Genomic DNA, 19710 nt, shown 5'->3' with positions numbered 1-19710 from the left:
GAGCCAAACTAGTTCGTCCCTCGACTTCATTACATTCATGATCGCTGCCTGGAAGTCTCCAGTGTGACCAGCTTCACGTCTGAATGTTTCCTTTCTAAAAGAACTTCTTCAAAGGTAAGACGCTCTGCGTGTTCGTCTCCAGTACTTCTTCTTTTTCTTTTTGTTTCTGCATTAACTGTGGAGAAAGAACATGTTTTAGTCAAACTTGGGAGTATTGGTCTTTCCAAAAATGTCACATTTGAATACGGTTTAAAACAAAAAGAGTCAAGTAATTCTCTCTCATTCTAAAATAATTGTTTTGGACCACAGTCCAGAAACATCTAGAAACACAATAGTAAACTATCGTTGTACAAGGAATCATTCTAGTTTGGACGGAAACATCAAACAACTGCTGGGATCTCACAACACCACAGAAAGTTTGTTCATTTCTAGGGAAAGACAATTTTCATTTGTCCTGATACGCAGTCATGACGTATGAATTTGGACCCAGGAATGTGAGTGACCATCACATCCAGTGGGGGTTGGGGGTTGGGGGGGGTGGGGGGGGGGGGGTGGGGGGGGTGGGCATTTTGTCACTGCAGACCCACGGGATTCCCTCTGCTTTCTGCTCATCTGCTCACAAGACGATTCCCCCCAGGCACTCAGCCAGTCACTGATTGGTTGAAGCTTTCAGAATTCGATACCTTCGAATCCACACATTTGCAACAAAAGCCTACAAAACCCGTCTTGCAAGTGAGTCTGGCAGTGACGTTCTCCTGAGAACACTGTAGGAAGAGCTGCCACCCAGCAGCTCCGCTCACCCAGCGTTAGCATACAGCTAACACCAGAGGCCTGCAACCAGGGGCCTTCACTCCTCAACTCCTCTGCTGACCCACCACGAGGGTCAGACTTTCCCAGGACCCGGAGACCAGCACCCAGAGTCTGATCTCCCATCAACCAAGGAAAACCAACCGGTTCCTCCAGGACGGACCAGGGAAACGACACCTCACAGAACTTCTTTGTGTTTTCCTCAACCAGCAGGAAAACCATCACAGACCTGAGCGACCAGATCCTCAGTCTGGACAAAAGGAACAACCAGGAGCTGCAAAGAAGGACTCCTGAAACATCAACTTCATCTTCTTCTCCTCAGCCTGCAGAACCAGCAACCACAGTTAGCAGGAGGTGCTAACTACAGGAGAAGACACCAGCTTCCCTCCAGCAGGACAACAACTGAACTCCTTCAAGGAAGTGGTAACAACAACTGGGCCTTACCTGAGATTAGTTAAACCTGATGCTATGATAGAACTGTTTAACTTTATGAAGATGTGTTGATTCTGTTACAGTGATTGAGTTATATAGATAATGATATTAGGAGCAGTTATCAACCTGTAAACCAACGTTAGCTCTGCCACAGACACAGGGTCTGCATGCTAATCTTTGCTTTACTAACTAGTTAACTCACAATCCTACACATATCACATCAAAGACAACATCACACAGTAACTGAACACCATCTGACGACTCCTGACGTTTTACAAAACAAGTCTCATTCACATCAAGTCATTCTAGAAATGGTCCTTTAGCAGAGACACACAGGAAGCAGACGCAGAAGCTGTACATAGGTAGTTAGAATCTGTGTTTTATTTGTTTTCATTGTAAATAAATATAATTTTTGGACTCATACTTGTTGTTTTATTAATGAGCACAAAGGTGAATGAAATGTCGACTCTTCTGTATCAAGAACTCCAAAATCCTTCAACCTTGACTGTTGATTCTAGTAATTGTAATTAATTTAACTATTAATTCAAATTCCTGATTAACTGTTTAGTATATCTTATGAGACTGATAGAACTGCAGTGGCTATCATTTCCTGTTAAGACAGGTGGAGCTCCGAGGTTCTGATACACATCAGATTACATTTTCAATAACATTATAAATAATTATCTTTGATAATTATTATCGATTGCCAACCATAACATAAATGGTTCCTTATGAGGTAAGAAATCCCCACACAAGTGAATATTTTAACTAAAATGGTACAAATTTCTCTTTCATTTTTTGCATCAACTGGAAAAATAAGTTATTTTATTAGACCTGAAGTTTTCAATTTTACTTTTTTCTATCACTGTGTTTTTCCTGCGTCTATATTTTTAATGATTTTATCTCTGCTGTAGTTTTTTTCTGTTTGTAGTGCTGTAGGGCACCTTGTGACTCAAGTTCCTGTGTAAATAAGGTTGTTTTCTGTTCTATTAGTTCAAAAATTTGAATACGTTTGGAAAAAAAGGTAAAGTAATTCTCTCTCGCAGAAATTTATTTTCGAATATGTCCAGTCCAGAAACGTCCAGAAACACTTTTGTAAACTATCGTTGTACAAGGAATCATTCTAGTTTGGACCAAAACATCATACAAGTGAATATTTGAAGTAAAACGGTACAAAAACTCGTTGACTGTGACGTAGAAAGGTGTGAAAGGAGATTTCTGCAAATGTTTGCCTCATTGTCTCCAGACTTTAAGAACATTGCAGAACGTTGCTCTTGATTAGAAAAGGCTCAAATAAGTCAAACATTGACCTTTCTCTATGTTTGCGTCTTTCAGCGCAGCACCAGTGGAAGTAATCAGAGTACTGCTCTGTACCCAGAGACCACCTATCATGGAGGTCAGGCCTCGTCCAAACCTCGGCGCTTTTTCTCTCCCGAAATATGTCCAAGTCTTCCTGCTCTTGACCGTTTGTGTTGTGATCTTCATGGTTTTCTGCACGGACGTTATAGCGGTGAGTTTTCTTCAGTGATTAAAAACAAGGAGGGTGAGGAGGGAGAGAGATTCCTCAATGGCGTGTACGTTGGTGTGAGGCGACGACGCCTCCCTCCACAGAACAGTGATGGAACTGGTTCAGCAACATGCCAACCAACGCCTCATGGAAAAGCTAATATGAAAGAATCAGAGTGAAGCACAGCTGGCGCCTCGCCAACATCTAGAGCTAAACTCACACACAGTTTTTACAGAAACAATAATGTTTAATTGTGTCTCGAAATAGAACAACTCCAGAGGGAAGAAATTATCACGTTTCAACTCCGTTTTCAAGTCATTTCAAGTGAGAATTCATGGGTTCTGTGTTGTTCCAGATCTTCTCTTTGCTATTATCGTCCCATGCTAGCTTGATAAAGCTTTTTTGTTCCAGTGAATGAATATCAGACCGACAACGCCACCTGGTGATTTGCACCCCAAGAAATCCTCGCTAAGTTTATTTCTACTTTAAATAAGGTCACACGGGTTTGAGACACCACAGGAAAGATGGTTTGAGTTTAAAACCAATTTAATTAAGCAATACATACCAGGTCCTTCACAGAGTTCCTTCCAGGACAAAGGATGTTTAAGATGGTCTCACTTCCACTAACATAAGTTCAAACTGCCAGCTGATCTCCCTGATACCATTCTACACACACTTTGGCTGTGGACCCCAGTCCAAACATTCTGGCCAAAGATCTGTGAAGACTTACCGTGATACCCCCCCCCCCCACCCCCCCCACCACCACCACCACCAAGATATCAACTTTCTATCATTTGCAGAATAAGTCCAAGCCCGTCATCAACATCCCTGAATATGTCCTTTCTAAAAGAACTTCTTCAAAGGTAAGATGCTCTGCATGTTCGTCTCCAGTACTCTGTTGAACTGCTTCTTCTTCTTCTTCTTTTTTTCTGCATTAACTGTGGAGAAATAACATATTTTAGTCAAACTTGGGAGTATTGGTCATTCCAAAAATGTCACATTTGAATAAACTTTAAAACAAAAAGAGTCAAGTAATTCTGTCTCATTCTAAAACATTTTTTTAGGTCACAGTCCAGAAACATCCAGAAACACAAAAGTAAACTATCGTTGTACTTTGGCAGTGGACATTCTGGCCAAAGATCTGTGAAGATCCCCCCCCCCCCATGCAGTCTCAGGGCTCTGGGCTGCGGGTGGTTCCGTTTTGCTTTCTTTTACGGTTCTTCATGCACACTTATCAACTTTCTATCGTTTGCAGAATATATCCAAGCCCGTCCTCAACATCCCAGGCCACGTCACCAGCAACCACAGCTTCTGCACCTTTCGACCAATTTCTCCTGAAGAGGTTCTCGAGGAAAAAGCCATACTTGAGTCCCTTGCTTGGCCGAGATACCCGTCCCTGCAACCAAATTATTCCTTGATCAATACCAAAAATCCCGCCTGTGGCAGTTTCACCATTCTCCCAAGAAGAGGAGGAGGAAAGTGGCACATTGGGGATCAGCTTGAGGTCATGATCCAAATACACGACTACCTCTGCCGCCCCAAGAAGTATGGTGGGGACGTTTTACTGGCTCGCCTTCACACTCCTGCTCTGGAGGCCGGTGTGGCAGGACACGTGGTGGATCACCTCAATGGCTCCTACTCTGCTGTGTTCACCCTCCTCTGGGAAGGACGTGCAGAGGTCCAGGTAATTCTGACGTAACCATCGATGTTGTTTTCTCTTTTAGCATCGTGGCCTCACTTGTACCAAGGCTGGTCATTGAACACATGTAAGGACCAGCAGTTGCCACGTTTCCTGAGTGTGTTTGAAGGAGTCAGTTTGGGGGTTCCTTGGTTTGCAGATAGCATGCTAGTGCTAATCTGGTTGTTAGCACTTGCTACCACTATGTGAAGAAGAAGAAGAAGAAGCTGGAGAGGTCCTTGCAAATGAATGGATCCTTAAGATGTGACATATAAAGTCATATTCAGACAAAGCAGATAGATTGTTAGACAACTACACATTGGAAGAGCTGCCTATATTGATAAAGACATGACAGGTGGTTAATACATTTTTCAATATTTTGCTGTTGTACAGAGGACCTCATGGTGAAAACTTTGAATGTCTTCCCCCGTCCTGCCAGGTGACTCTGGTTCACTCCAGCGAGGCAGTTGAAGTTCTGCGCAGGTTGACCGTCAAACAACCCGATCGGGTAAACTTCGAGAGCCTCTTCCGCTCCGGCTCCAAAACCGAGTCCACCACCTGCAACGTCTGCCTGCGACCGAGCCGGACGCCGCTGTGCAACTTCACGGACGTCCGCACCGGAGAACCGTGGTTCTGCCACAAGCCGAAGAATCTTGGCTGTGAGTCCCGGATCGATCATTCCAAAGGAGAATACACACAAAACCTCCGGCTTGACGAAGAGAAGCTCTTTGTGAGGTGAGGATTATCAATATAATACACATAATAAAAACCCAAAATTCAGTGTCTCAACAAATTGGAAGATTGTGGAAAAGTTCTGTTTCGGAGAGTGATGATGTCATACCCTCATCAGCTAATGAACTCAAAACACCTGCAAAGGTTTCCTGAGCCTTGAAATGGTCTCTCAGTATGGGTCAGTAGGCTACACAATCATGGGGAAGACCGCAGCCTTGGGAGGATTGTCAAGCAAAATGGGTTCAAGACTTTGGGGGAGCTTTACAAGGAGTGGACTGAGGCTGGAGTCAGAGCACCAAGAGCCGCTCCGCACTGACCAATCGTAGACATGGGGTACAATTGGGGCATTCCTGGTGTCAAGCCACTCCTGAACCTGGGCTGTGGAGAAAAAGAACTGGACTGTTGCTCAGTGGTCCAGAGTCCTAAATGTTACATATCATTAGGAAATCAAGTCCAGTGTGAAGTTTCTGCAGTCTGTGATGATTTGTGCTGCCATGTCCTCTGCTGGTGTCGCTCCACTGTGTTTTCTGAAGTCCACAGTCAACGCAGCATCTCGCAGGAAACTTTAGAGCACTTCATGCTGTCCTCTGCTGACAAGCTTTATGGAGATGCTGATTTCGTGTTCTAGCAGGACTTTGCACCTGCCCACACTGCCAAAGGTACCAGACGCTGGTCCAATGGCCGTGGCGTTACTCTACCTGATTGGCCAGCAAACTGGCCTGACCTGAACCCCAGAGAGAATCTCTGGGACAATGTCAAGAGGAAGACACAAGACCCAACAATACAGATAACCTGGAGGCTGCTATCAAAGCAACCTGGACTTCCATTACACCCAAGCAGTGCCACAGGTTGATGGCGTCCGGACCATGCCGCTAAGATGCAGTCATTCATGCAAAAGGAGGCACAACCAAGTATTGAGTGCATAGAAATCAACATACGTTTCAGAAGAGACACTGAATTCTGGGTTTTCACGATCTGTAAGCCATAATCATCAACATTCCAAGAAAAAAAGGCTTGAAATATTTCCTTCTGTGTGTCATGAGCCTCTGTCACATATGGGTTTGACTTTCTGAAATGAGTGACAATAAATATTGAACATTTTCATGATATTGAAATTGTTTGAGATGCACCTGGAAAGAGAATGTTGATTCTTTGCTCTATGACGGTGGTACACAAACACCACAAACCATAAACTTATCAGATCATTATGTGAACAACTGGTGACCGAACAATTCTTATAACCCAATGGCAAAATCAAGATACTCTATTTATGTGCACAAAGTAACTGGCAGTATTGGATTGGAACTCTTTCATGTGATTTAGCAATAATAACATGAATCACAGATTCAGTAAGTCTTCTCAACTCTTCACTAAAGTAAATAAAAACATTTTTTTAATCACATCATTTTGAGGAAATCCCTTGTCGCTTCTCTTTCCAGAGACTTCAGCTTCTAAAGGGACGTAACTAATTTTCTCTCCTTGTCATACCTTTCAAATGTGGCTCTTCTAGTCTGTAAGTTTCTAACACTTATGTGTGTTTTCCTTCAGTGACGTCAACATGAAAGTCCACATTCATTCTTCCGGACCATCTGATGTCAACGTGACGGTGAACATAAAAGGTAAAGTCCAGGCTTTGATCAAGTACAATATGAAGTATTGGGACATGTGAAACATTTGCAATGTTGTTCTGAAGGTGTCTGTGAAGATTATCATTTCTTGACTCAAAGGAAACTGGAGTCTATTTTTGAAAGGTTTTCCAAAGGCCTCAAAGAGGAGAAACAACCTTAAGAACCTTAATCCAGGCCAGGTGCCGCTTGTGAGGAGAGTCAGAGACTTTCTTGGGATATCCTCACCACTATATCAGTCAGGGGTCTTGCTCAGGGACCCACAGTGGTTCCAGCCACAGTCGGCTCACCAAACTGAAAACCTCAAAGCTCTGGGCCACCACTGGTCCTGAGGTCCCAATGAGGTCCCAATGAGGTCCCAATGAGGTCCCAATAACGTCCCAATGACGTCCCAATGAGGTCCCAATGAGGTCCCAATGAGGTCCCAATGAGGTCCCAATGAGGACCCAATGACGTCCCAATGAGGTCCCAATGAGGTCCCAATGAGGTCCCAATGACGTCCCAATGAGGTCCCAATGAGGTCCCAATGACGTCCCAATGAGGTCCCAATGAGGTCCCAATGACGTCCCAATGAGGTCCCAATGACGTCCCAATGACGTCCCAATGAGGTCCCAATGAGGTCCCAATGAGGTCCCAATGAGGTCCCAATGAGGTCCCAATGGTGTCCCAATGAGGGGAAAGGTCAGAGTACACCTTGGACAGATTGATTAATTCAGGTGGAATCTGTTTTTCCGTTCGGCTGTTTTTTTCAGATGAACCCAATTCGACGTTGAGCAGCGTGAGGTGGACACCTTCTGGTTTTTACTACCGAGGCGCGTGGCGATCACTCAGTGGAACCGCGGTTCGGGACTTCAGCCCCGAGCAGATGACTCAGTGTCTGAAAGGCAAGCAGGTCCACTTGTATGGAGACTCCACCATCCGGCAGTGGTTTGAATACCTGCTTGAGGTACTACCAAGTGAGTAACAGGACACGAACTGCCAGTTCAATGACTCGGTGGAAACGGAGCCATGGAGAACGTTGTTGTAAAAAAGGAGCCTTTGTGTTGCCATTTCAACTCGTGTTTAACCCGTTATTTTGATCTCAGATGTCAATAAGTTTGACCTACACACCCAGGACCAGACCGGACCCTTCATGGCCCTGGATCAAACCAACAACATCGTGGTGACGTTCCACTGCCACGCCCCTCCTATCCGCTTTGGTAGATCCATGACCAGTGAGGTGCGTTACATCGCCAACGAGCTGGACGGTTTTTCTGGAGGCAGGGACACCGTCATCGTCGTCGGCATATGGGCGCACTTCAGCACTTTCCCCATGGAGGTCTACATCCGACGGGTGATGAGCATCCGCGGGGCGGTCGTACGGCTGCTGGCCAGAGCCCCAGAGACTCTGGTCGTCATCCGGACCGCTAACGTCAAAGCTCTTTGGCTCTACGAGACGCTGACCAACAGCGACTGGTACTCGATGCAGCGTGACAAGGCGCTCAGAGCCGTGTTCAGAGGTGTGGACGTCCGACTGGTGGACGCCTGGGAGATGACGGTCGCCCACCACCTGCCTCACAACATCCACCCAGAACCCCCCATCATTAAAAACATGATCAACGTGCTTTTATCATATACATGTCCAGAGCAAGGCAGCTGAATGCACACAGTTTTGTACGAAGTTTTGTACTCATAAAAATGAAGGTTGTATGATTTTGTGTGGTGGAGGTGGTGGTGTTGGGGGGGGGGGGGTCTTTGTAGTTTGGCTTTTAATGTGTTTTCTTTCTAACATGTACTGCAAATATCTTTGTGCTACATTAAACATAGTTCAAAGTGATTTGATGTGCAGAAGAAGGATTTACTGTCGTGGAGCAGCGAGGAATCCACGGGACGATCCAGGCGGAGGTCAAGAATGGTTAAAAAACACAAAGTAGAAACATGAGGGGAAAAAAACAAAGAATGCTGGATGTCTTAACAAGACGTTTTCCATTTTCACTTGAAAAAGGCCCTCAGCTTCCTGATTTCATCCGACGGCGCTGGCGGTTGTTTGTTGTCCAACGGTCAATTTTCGGAAAAGACGGCTGAAAAAATAGCGGACATGTTGCTCAAAGCCTCTTTTTCACTCCAAAAAATGAAGCTTGAGATTTTATTGATAAAAAAAAAAAAAGAAGAAGCATTTGATAACATAAATCATGAAATATGAATGAATAAATTGGAGAAGTATGAAGTCAGAGGAGTTGTATTGAGTTGGATGAGAAGCTATTTAGAGAACAGGGAACAGTTTGTGAACACGGGAGACTTTTACTCTCAAATTGTGTGCGGCGTCCCCCAGGGATCAGTGCTCGGACCCAAACTGTTTATTCTGTACATCAATGACGTCCGATAATTTACAGATGGTCCATGTAAACTGGTCACAGACATTCGCAGCCTTCTACTGCCACCTGCTGTCTGCAGGGTGCTACTGCACAATACTTTTTATTCTATATGCTGATTGTATTTCAAATGATTTGATTAGAAAACCGAATATCATGAAGGTTTCACTATATTTTACCTGAACAAACATTATGTCTCATGTTTACGTTTTTTTTTTTTAAATGACTTTTATCTCTAAAATATCTTGAGATTGTAAAAGTGGGGAAAATTCTTATTATAATTTCATCCTTCCTGTGCTTCTGTAAAGATTTGCTGGTGGATTCTCCTCCTCTTGCTCCTTAAATGCAAGAAATCTGTTGAATATATAAAACCTTTACTATAAAAAAAATTAACTGGTTAAAAAGTATTATTTATATTTGTTTGTGCGCCTTAACATGAGTAAAAGACTGAGTTTCCAAAGAGGAAAGGTAAAAGGTCAATGGTCGTCTGGACTCCATGTCCCTCAGGACAATAAATCAGGCTAAAAGGCTTCCTGTAATTCTGGACCTGAAATTCAACCACCACATTAGGACAATAACTAAATCTGCTGACGACCATCTGGGAATTATTGCAAGAATTAAAGGATTCCTGTCTGGAAATAAGATTCAAATGAACTTGAACATGTATTTCCCTTGCTGAGACACACTCTTCTCTTAAATCCGGACTTGAAACACTGTTATTTGCTCAGTCTTTCAGAAATACATGTCCTCTTGTTTGAGGATTTAACTTTGACTGTGACTTTTCCTTCCCCTTGGAGCACAACAACATATAGGTCACAAACACACCCACTCTATAAACCGCTACCATAACAGTCAGGCCCTTCCTTTTTTTCTTTACATTGTCGCCCTCGTGACTCAGAGCCATCATTTTATTGGAGTTGTAATGATTAGATATGCATGTTCTCATTTCACCTTTGTGTCCGAGCCAAACTAGTTCGTCCCTCGACTTCATTACATTCATGATCGCTGCCTGGAAGTCTCCAGTGTGACCAGCTTCACGTCTGAATGTTTCCTTTCTAAAAGAACTTCTTCAAAGGTAAGACGCTCTGCATGTTCGTCTCCAGTACTTCTTCTTTTTCTTTTTGTTTCTGTGGAGAAAGAACATGTTTTAGTCAAACTTGGGAGTATTGGTCATTCCAAAAATGTCACATTTGAATACAGTTTAAAACAAAAAGAGTCAAGTAATTCTCTCTCATTCTAAAATAATTTTTTTGGGCCACAGTCCAGAAACATCTAGAAACACAATAGTAAACTATCGTTGTACAAGGAATCATTCTAGTTTGGACGGAAACATCAAACAACTGCTGGGATCTCACAACACCACAGAAAGTTTGTTCATTTCTAGGGAAAGACAATTTTCATTTGTCCTGATACGCAGTCATGACGTATGAATTTGGACCCAGGAATGTGAGTGACCATCACATCCAGTGGGGGTTGGGGGTTGGGGGGGGGGGGCATTTTGTCACTGCAGACCCACGGGATTCCCTCTGCTTTCTGCTCATCTGCTCACAAGACGATTCCCCCCAGGCACTCAGCCAGTCACTGATTGGTTGAAGCTCTCAGAATTCGATACCTTCGAATCCACACATTTGCAACAAAAGCCTACAAAACCCGTCTTGCAAGTGAGTCTTGCAGTGACGTTCTCCTGAGAACACCGTGGGAAGAGCTGCCACCCAGCAGCTCCGCTCACCCAGTGTTAGCATACAGCTAACACCAGAGGCCTGCAACCAGGGCCTTCACTCCTCAACTCCTCTGCTGACCCACCACGAGGGTCAGACCTTCCCCTGATCCAGAGACCAGCACCCAGAGTCTAATCTGCCATCAACCAAGGAAAACCAACCAGATCCTCCAGGACGGACCAGGGAAACGACGCCTCACAGAACTTCTTTGTGTTTTCCTCAACCAGCAGGAAAACCATCACAGACCTGAGCGACCAGCTCCTCAGTCTGGACAAAAGGAACAACCAGGAGCTACAAAGAAGGACTCCTGAAACATCAACTTCATCTTCTTCTCCTCAGCCTGCAGAACCAGCAACCACAGTTAGCAGGAGGTGCTAACTACAGGAGAAGACACCAGCTTCCCTCCAGCAGGACAACAACTGAACTCCTTCAAGGAAGTGGTAACAACAACTGGGCTTTACCTGAGATTAGTTAAACCTGATGCTATGATAGAACTGTTTAACTTTATGAAGATGTGTTGGTTCTGTTACAGTGATTGAGTTCTATAGATAATGATATTAGGAGCAGTTATCAACCTGTAAACCAACGTTAGCTCTGCCACAGACACAGAGTCTGCATGCTAATCTTTGCTTTACTACCGTATTTTCCACCCTAGGCGCACAGGTGTATAAGGCGCACCTACATCAATTGACATAATTTATAACTTCATTCATATATAAGGCACATGGAGTAGATCAGTGGTCAACAACCTTTACAGCTCAAAGCTATTAGGTTACATTTTCCACTGATTCTAACACCCAGAGAGGTGCACACACTTTATTTTGATAGTCCTACCTGCAGCCTATGCCAGGATGACACTACACACAAAACCTTATTCACTGCTGGTTGACAACTTACAACTACCGGTAATAATAATAATAATAATAAACTAAACTACATGAACTAAGCAACAAAAACACAACACAACACAATTATTACCGACACCACAAACCAAATAGAACCCCCAATAATTGCATTTAAAACACCACAAACAGCTGCAATGAATTATGGGAGTTTCTATCGGCTGCACTGAGGAGCTCAGGTTGAATTTGTCGCTGCAAGGCATGATGTCCCATCATGCCTTGCAGCGACAAATTCATGTTTTGTGTTGTTGGAGGTTATTGTGGGTTGTTGTTGGGCTTGGTGTTGTGTTGATTGTGTTTATGTGTTTTTGTTCCCCAGTTTAGGGAGTCATTATTTCATCTAGTTTATTTTGGTTTGTTAGAATGTTGGTGTGCAACCATGAGTGATTAAGGTGTTGTGTGGAGTGTGGTCCGCTCTGAAGATCCGGTTGCAAATTTAGAGTTGTCAAAATAAAAGCTTCTGGTTGTTCAGCTGTGAAATAGCAGTCTTGAGTAGAACAATCGTCCATATATAAGGCGCACCGGGCTATAAGGCGCACTGGCAGCTTTTGAGAAAATTTGAGGTATTCAGGTGCGCCTTATAGGGCGGAAAATACGGTAACTAGTTAACTCACAATCCTACACATATCACATCAAAGACAACATCACACAGTAACTGAACACCATCTGACGACTCCTGACGTTTTACAAAACAAGTCTCATTCACATCAAGTCATTCTAGAAATGGTCCTTTAGCAGAGACACACAGGAAGCAGACGCAGAAGCTGTACATAGGTAGTTAGAATCTGTGTTTTATTTGTTTTCATTGTAAATAAATATAATGTTTGGAGTCATACTTGTTGTTTTATTAATGAGCACAAAGGTGAATGAAATGTCGACTCTTCTGTATCAAGAACTCCAAAATCCTTCAAGCTTTACTGTTGATTCTAGTAACTGTATTTAATTTAACTATTAATTCAAATTCCTGATTAACTGTTTAGTATATCTTATGAGACTGATAGAACTGCAGTGGCTATCATTTCCTGTTAAGACAGGTGGAGTTCCGAGGTTCTGATACACATCAGATTACATTTTCAATAACATTATAAATAATTATCTTTGATAATTATTATCGATTGCCAACCATAACATAAATGGTTCCTTATGAGGTAAGAAATCCCCACACAAGTGAATATTTTAACTAAAATGGTACAAATTTCTCTTTCATTATTGGCATCAACTGGAAAAACAAGTTATTTTATTTAAACTTGAAGTTGTCAATTTTACTTTTTTCTATCACTGTGTGTTTTTCCTGCGTCTATATTTTTAATGATTTTATCTCTGCTGTAGTTTTTTTCTGTTTGTAGTGCTGTAGGGCACCTTGTGACTCAAGTTCCTGTGTAAATAAGGTTGTTTTCTGTTCTATTAGTTCAAAAATTTGAATACGTTTGGAAAAAAAGGTAAAGTAATTCTCTCTCGCAGAAATGTATTTTCGAATATGTCCAGTCCAGAAACGTCCAGAAACACTTTTGTAAACTATCGTTGTACAAGGAATCATTCTAGTTTGGAGCAAAACATCATACAAGTGAATATTTGAAGTAAAACGGTACAAAAACTCGTTGACTGTGACGTAGAAAGGTGTGAAAGGAGATTTCTGCAAATGTTTGCCTCATTGTCTCCAGACTTTAAGAACATTGCAGAACGTTGCTCTTGATTAGAAAAGGCTCAAATAAGTCAAACATTGACCTTTCTCTTTGTTTGCGTCTTTCAGCGCAGCAGCAGTGGAAGTAATCAGAGTACTGCTCTGTACCCAGAGACCACCTATCATGGAGGTCAGGCCTCGTCCAAACCTCGGCGCTTTTTCTCTCCCGAAATATGTCCAAGTCTTCCTGCTCTTGACCGTTTGTGTTGTGATCTTCATGGTTTTCTGCACGGACGTTATAGCGGTGAGTTTTCTTCAGTGATTAAAAACAAGGAGGGTGAGGAGGGAGAGAGATTCCTCAATGGCGTGTACGTTTGTGTGAGGCGACGACGCCTCCCTCCATAGAACAGTGATGGAACTATTATCGTCCCATGCTAGCTTGATAAAGCTTTTTTGTTCCAGTGAATGAATATCAGACCGACAACGCCACCTGGTGATTTGCACCCCAAGAAATCCTCGCTAAGTTTATTTCTACTTTAAATAAGGTCACACGGGTTTGAGACACCACAGGAAAGATGGTTTGAGTTTAAAACCAATTTAATTAAGCAATACATACCAGGTCCTTCACAGAGTTCCTTCCAGGACAAAGGATGTTTAAGATGGTCTCACTTCCACTAACATAAGTTCAAACTGCCAGCTGATCTCCCTGATACCATTCTACACACACTTTGGCTGTGGACCCCAGTCCAAACATTCTGGCCAAAGATCTGTGAAGACTTATCGTGATGCCCCCCCCGCACCCCCCCCCCCACCACCACCACCACCAAGATATCAACTTTCTATCGTTTGCAGAATAAATCCAAGCCCGTCATCAACATCCCTGAATATGTCCTTTCTAAAAGAACTTCTTCAAAGGTAAGATGCTCTGCGTGTTCCTCCAGTACTCTGTTGAACTGCTTCTTCTTCTTCTTCTTCTTTTTTTCTGCATTAACTGTGGAGAAATAACATATTTTAGTCAAACTTGGGAGTATTGGTCATTCCAAAAATGTCACATTTGAATAAACTTTAAAACAAAAAGAGTCAAGTAATTCTGTCTCATTCTAAAACATTTTTTTAGGTCACAGTCCAGAAACATCCAGAAACACAAAAGTAAACTATCGTTGTACTTTGGCAGTGGACATTCTGGCCAAAGATCTGTGAAGATCCCCCCCCCCCATGCAGTCTCAGGGCTCTGGGCTGCGGGTGGTTCCGTTTTGCTTTCTTTTACGGTTCTTCATGCACACTTATCAACTTTCTATCGTTTGCAGAATATATCCAAGCCCGTCCTCAACATCCCAGGCCACGTCACCAGCAACCCCAGCTTCTGCACCTTTCGACCAATTTCTCCTGAAGAGGTTCTCGAGGAAAAAGCCATACTTGAGTCCCTTGCTTGGCCGAGATATCCGTCCCTGCAACCAAATTATTCCTTGATCAATACCAAAAATCCCGCCTGTGGCAGTTTCACCATTCTCCCAAGAAGAGGAGGAGGAAAGTGGCACATCGGGGATCAGCTTGAGGTCATGATCCAAATACACGACTACCTCTGCCGCCCCAAGAAGTATGGTGGGGACGTTTTACTGGCTCGTCTTCACACTCCTGCTCTGGAGGCCGGTGTGGCAGGACACGTGGTGGATCACCTCAATGGCTCCTACTCTGCTGTGTTCACCCTCCTCTGGGAAGGACGTGCAGAGGTCCAGGTAATTCTGACGTAACCATCGATGTTGTTTTCTCTTTTAGCATCGTGGCCTCACTTGTACCAAGGCTGGTCATTGAACACATGTAAAGCCCAGCAGTTGCCACGTTTCCTGAGTGTCTTTGAAGGAGTCAGTTTGGGGGTTCCTTGGTTTGCAGATAGCATGCTAGTGCTAATCTGGTTGCTAGCACTTGCTACCACTATGTGAAGAAGAAGAAGTAGCTGGGAAGGTCCTTGCAAATGAATGGATCCTTAAGATGTTACATATAAAGTCATATTCAGACAAAGCAGATAGATTGTTAGACAACTACACATTGGAAGAGCTGCCTATATTGATAAAGACATGACAGGTGGTTAATACATCTTTCAATATTTTGCTGTTGTACAGAGGACCTCATGGTGAAAACTTTGAACGTCTTCCCCCGTCCTGCCAGGTGACTCTGGTTCACTCCAGCGAGGCAGTTGAAGTTCTGCGCAGGTTGACCGTCCAACAACCCGATCGGGTAAACTTCAAGAGCGTCTTCCGTTCCGGCTCCAAAACCGAGTCCACCACCTGCAACGTCTGCCTGCGACCGAGCCGGACGCCGCTGTGCAACTTCACGGACGTCCGCACCGGAGAACCGTGGTTCTGCCACAAGCCGAAGAATCTTGGCTGTGAGTCCCGGATCGATCATTGCAAAGGAGAATACACACAAAACCTCCGGCTTGATGAAGAGAAGCTCTTTGTAAGGTGAGGATTATCAATATAATACACATAATAAAAACCCAAAATTCAGTGTCTCAATAAATTGGAAGATTGTGGAAAAGTTCTGTTTCGGAAAGTGATGGTGTCACACCCTAATCACCTAATGAACTCAAAACACCTGCAAAGGTTTCCTGAGCCTTTAAATTGTCTCTCAGTATGGGTCAGTAGGCTACACAATCATGGGGAAGACCGCAGCCTTGGGAGGATTGTCAAGCAAAATGGGTTCAAGACTTTGGGGGAGCTTTACAAGGAGTGGACTGAGGCTGGAGTCAGAGCACCAGGAGCCGCTCCACACTGACCAATCGTAGACATGGGGTACAATTGGGGCATTCCTGGTGTCAAGCCACTCCTGAACCTGGGCTGTGGAGAAAAAGAACTGGACTGTTGCTCAGTGGTCCAAAGTCCTAAATGTTACATATCATTTGGAAATCAAGTCCAGTGTGAAGTTTCTGCAGTCTGTGATGATTTGTGCTGCCATGTCCTCTGCTGGTGTCGCTCCACTGTGTTTTCTGAAGTCCACAGTCAACGCAGCATCTCGCAGGAAACTTTAGAGCACTTCATCCTGTCCTCTGCTGACGAGCTTTACGGAGATGTTGATTTCGTGTTCTAGCAGGACTTTGCACCTGCCCACACTGCCAAAGGTACCAGAAGCTGGTCCAATGGCCGTGGCGTTACTCTACCTGATTGGCCAGCAAACTGGCCTGACCTGAACCCCAGAGAGAATCTCTGGGACAATGTCAAGAGGAAGACACAAGACCCAACAATACAGATAACCTGGAGGCTGCTATCAAAGCAACCTGGACTTCCATTACACCTGAGCAGTGCCACAGGTTGATGGCGTCCGGACCATGCCGCTAAGATGCAGTCATTCATACAAAAGGAGGCGCAACCAAGTATTGAGTGCATAGAAATCAACATACGTTTCAGAAGAGACACTGAATTCTGGGTTTTCACGATCTGTAAGCCATTATCATCAACATTCCAAGAAATAAAGGCTTGAAATATTTCATTCTGTGTGTCATGAGCCTCTGTCACATATGGGTTTGACTTTCTGAAATGAGTGACAATAAATATTGAACATTTTCATGATATTGAAATTGTTTGAGATGCACCTGGAAAGAGAATGTTGATTCTTTGCTCTATGACGGTGGTACACAAACACCACAAACCATAAACTTATCAGATCATTATGTGAACAACTGGTGACCGAACAATTCTTATAACCCAATGGTAAAATCAAGATACTCTATTTATGTGCACAAAGTAACTGGCAGTATTGGATTGGAACTCTTTCATGTGATTTAGCAATAATAACATGAATCACAGATTCAGTAAGTCTTCTCAACTCTTCACTAAAGTAAATAAAAACATTTTTTTAATCACATCATTTTGAGGAAATCCCTTGTCGCTTCTCTTTCCAGAGACTTCAGCTTCTAAAGGGACGTAGCTAATTTTCTCTCCTTGTCATACCTTTCAAATGTGGCTCTTCTAGTCTGTAAGTTTATAACACTTATGTGTGTTTTCCTTCAGTGACGTCAACATGAAAGTCCACATTCGTTCTTCCGGACCATCTGATGTCAACGTGACGGTGAACATAAAAGGTAAAGTCCAGGCTTTGATCAAGTACAATATGAAGTATTGGGACATGTGAAACATTTGCAATGTTGTTCTGAAGGTGTCTGTGAAGATTCTCATTTCTTGACTCAAAGGAAACTGGAGTCTATTTTTGAAAGGTTTTCCAAAGGCCTCAAAGAGGAGAAACAACCTTAAGAACCTTAATCCAGGCCAGGGGCCTCTTGTGAGGAGAGTCAGAGACTTTCTTGGGATATCCTCACCACTATATCAGTCAGGGGTCTTGCTCAGGGACCCACAGTGGTTCCAGCCACAGTCGGCTCACCAAACTGAAAACCTCAAAGCTCTGGGCCACCACTGGTCCTGAGGTCCCAATGAGGTCCCAATGAGGTCCCAATGAGGTCCCAATAACGTCCCAATGACGTCCCAATGAGGTCCCAATGAGGTCCCAATGAGGTCCCAATGACGTCCCAATGAGGTCCCAATGAGGACCCAATGAGGTCCCAATGAGGTCCCAATGAGGTCCCAATGAGGTCCCAATGACGTCCCAATGGTGTCCCAATGAGGGGAAAGGTCAGAGTACACCTTGGACAGATTGATTAATTCAGGTGGAATCTGTTTTTCCATTCGGCTGCTTTTTTCAGATGAACCCATGTCGACGTTGAGCAGCGTGAGGTGGACACCTTCTGGTTTTTACTACCGAGGCGCGTGGCGATCACTCAGTGGAACCGCGGTTCAGGACTTCAGCCCCGAGCAGATGACTCAGTGTCTGAAAGGCAAGCAGGTCCACTTGTATGGAGACTCCACCATCCGGCAGTGGTTTGAATACCTGCTTGAGGTACTACCAAGTGAGTAACACGACACGAACTGCCAGTTCAATGACTCGGTGGAAACGGAGCCATGGAGAACGTTGTTGTAAAAAAGGAGCCTTTGTGTTGCCATTTCAACTCGTGTTTAACCCGTTATTTTGATCTCAGATGTCAATAAGTTTGACCTACACACCCAGGACCAGACCGGACCCTTCATGGCCCTGGATCACACCAACAACATCATGGTGACGTTCCACTGCCACGCCCCTCCTATCCGCTTTGGTAGATCCATGACCAGTGAGGTGCGTTACATCGCCAACGAGCTGGACGGTTTTTCTGGAGGCAGGGACACCGTCATCGTCGTCGGCATATGGTCGCACTTCAGCACTTTCCCCATGGAGGTCTACATCCGACGGGTGATGAGCATCCGCGGGGCGGTCGTACGGCTGCTGGCCAGAGCCCCAGAGACTCTGGTCGTCATCCGGACCGCTAACGTCAAAGCTCTGTCGCTCTTCGAGACGCTGACCAACAGCGACTGGTACTCGATGCAGCGTGACAAGGCGCTCAGAGCCGTGTTCAGAGGTGTGGACGTCCGACTGGTGGACGCCTGGGAGATGACGGTCGCCCACCACCTGCCTCACAACATCCACCCAGAACCCCCCATCATTAAAAACATGATCAACGTGCTTTTATCATATACATGTCCAGAGCAAGGCAGCTGAATGCACACAGTTTTGTACGAAGTTTTGTACTCATAAAAATGAAGGTTGTATGATTTTGTGTGGTGGAGGTGGTGGTGTTGGGGGGGGGGGGGTCTTTGTAGTTTGGCTTTTAATGTGTTTTCTTTCTAACATGTACTGCAAATATCTTTGTGCTACATTAAACATAGTTCAAAGTGATTTGATGTGCAGAAGAAGGATTTACTGTCGTGGAGCAGCGAGGAATCCACGGGACGATCCAGGCGGAGGTCAAGAATGGTTAAAAAACACAAAGTAGAAACATGAGGGGAAAAAAACAAAGAATGCTGGATGTCTTAACAAGACGTTTTCCATTTTCACTTGAAAAAGGCCCTCAGCTTCCTGATTTCATCCGACGGCGCTGGCGGTTGTTTGTTGTCCAACGGTCAATTTTCGGAAAAGACGGCTGAAAAAATAGCGGACATGTTGCTCAAAGCCTCTTTTTCACTCCAAAAAATGAAGCTTGAGATTTTATTGATAAAAAAAAAAAAAGAAGAAGCATTTGATAACATAAATCATGAAATATGAATGAATAAATTGGAGAAGTATGAAGTCAGAGGAGTTGTATTGAGTTGGATGAGAAGCTATTTAGAGAACAGGGAACAGTTTGTGAACACGGGAGACTTTTACTCTCAAATTGTGTGCGGCGTCCCCCAGGGATCAGTGCTCGGACCCAAACTGTTTATTCTGTACATCAATGACGTCCGTAAAGTTTCTGAAATATCACTAAATCTATGTAAAA

General features: G+C 44.0%; 2 protein-coding genes across 2 annotated transcripts; both read left to right on the top strand.

Moving 5' to 3' along the window:
- Positions 1 to 467: 467 nt before the first annotated feature.
- On the top strand, positions 468 to 8420 carry LOC308146623 (NXPE family member 3-like; the record flags this gene model as incomplete). Its single annotated transcript, XM_080518526.1, has 6 exons — positions 468 to 494; positions 4002 to 4430; positions 4864 to 5159; positions 6705 to 6775; positions 7534 to 7737; positions 7867 to 8420. The coding sequence occupies 6 exons, from the start codon at positions 468 to 470 to the stop codon at positions 8418 to 8420; spliced, it is 1581 nt and encodes a 526-aa protein (XP_080374652.1).
- A 2131-nt stretch (positions 8421 to 10551) lies between these two features.
- On the top strand, positions 10552 to 18953 carry LOC308146621 (NXPE family member 3-like; the record flags this gene model as incomplete). The annotated part of the gene is made up of 6 exons (XM_080518524.1): positions 10552 to 10578; positions 14681 to 15109; positions 15540 to 15835; positions 17381 to 17451; positions 18067 to 18270; positions 18400 to 18953. The coding sequence occupies 6 exons, from the start codon at positions 10552 to 10554 to the stop codon at positions 18951 to 18953; spliced, it is 1581 nt and encodes a 526-aa protein (XP_080374650.1).
- Positions 18954 to 19710: the final 757 nt, after the last annotated feature.

Source organism: Blennius ocellaris, assembly GCF_963422515.1.
Source record: "Blennius ocellaris genome assembly, chromosome: 22".
NCBI classification, from domain to species: domain Eukaryota; kingdom Metazoa; phylum Chordata; class Actinopteri; order Blenniiformes; family Blenniidae; genus Blennius; species Blennius ocellaris.
The sequence above is the reverse complement of the archived record's forward strand: the minus strand, read 5'-3'. Positions and strand labels throughout refer to the sequence as shown.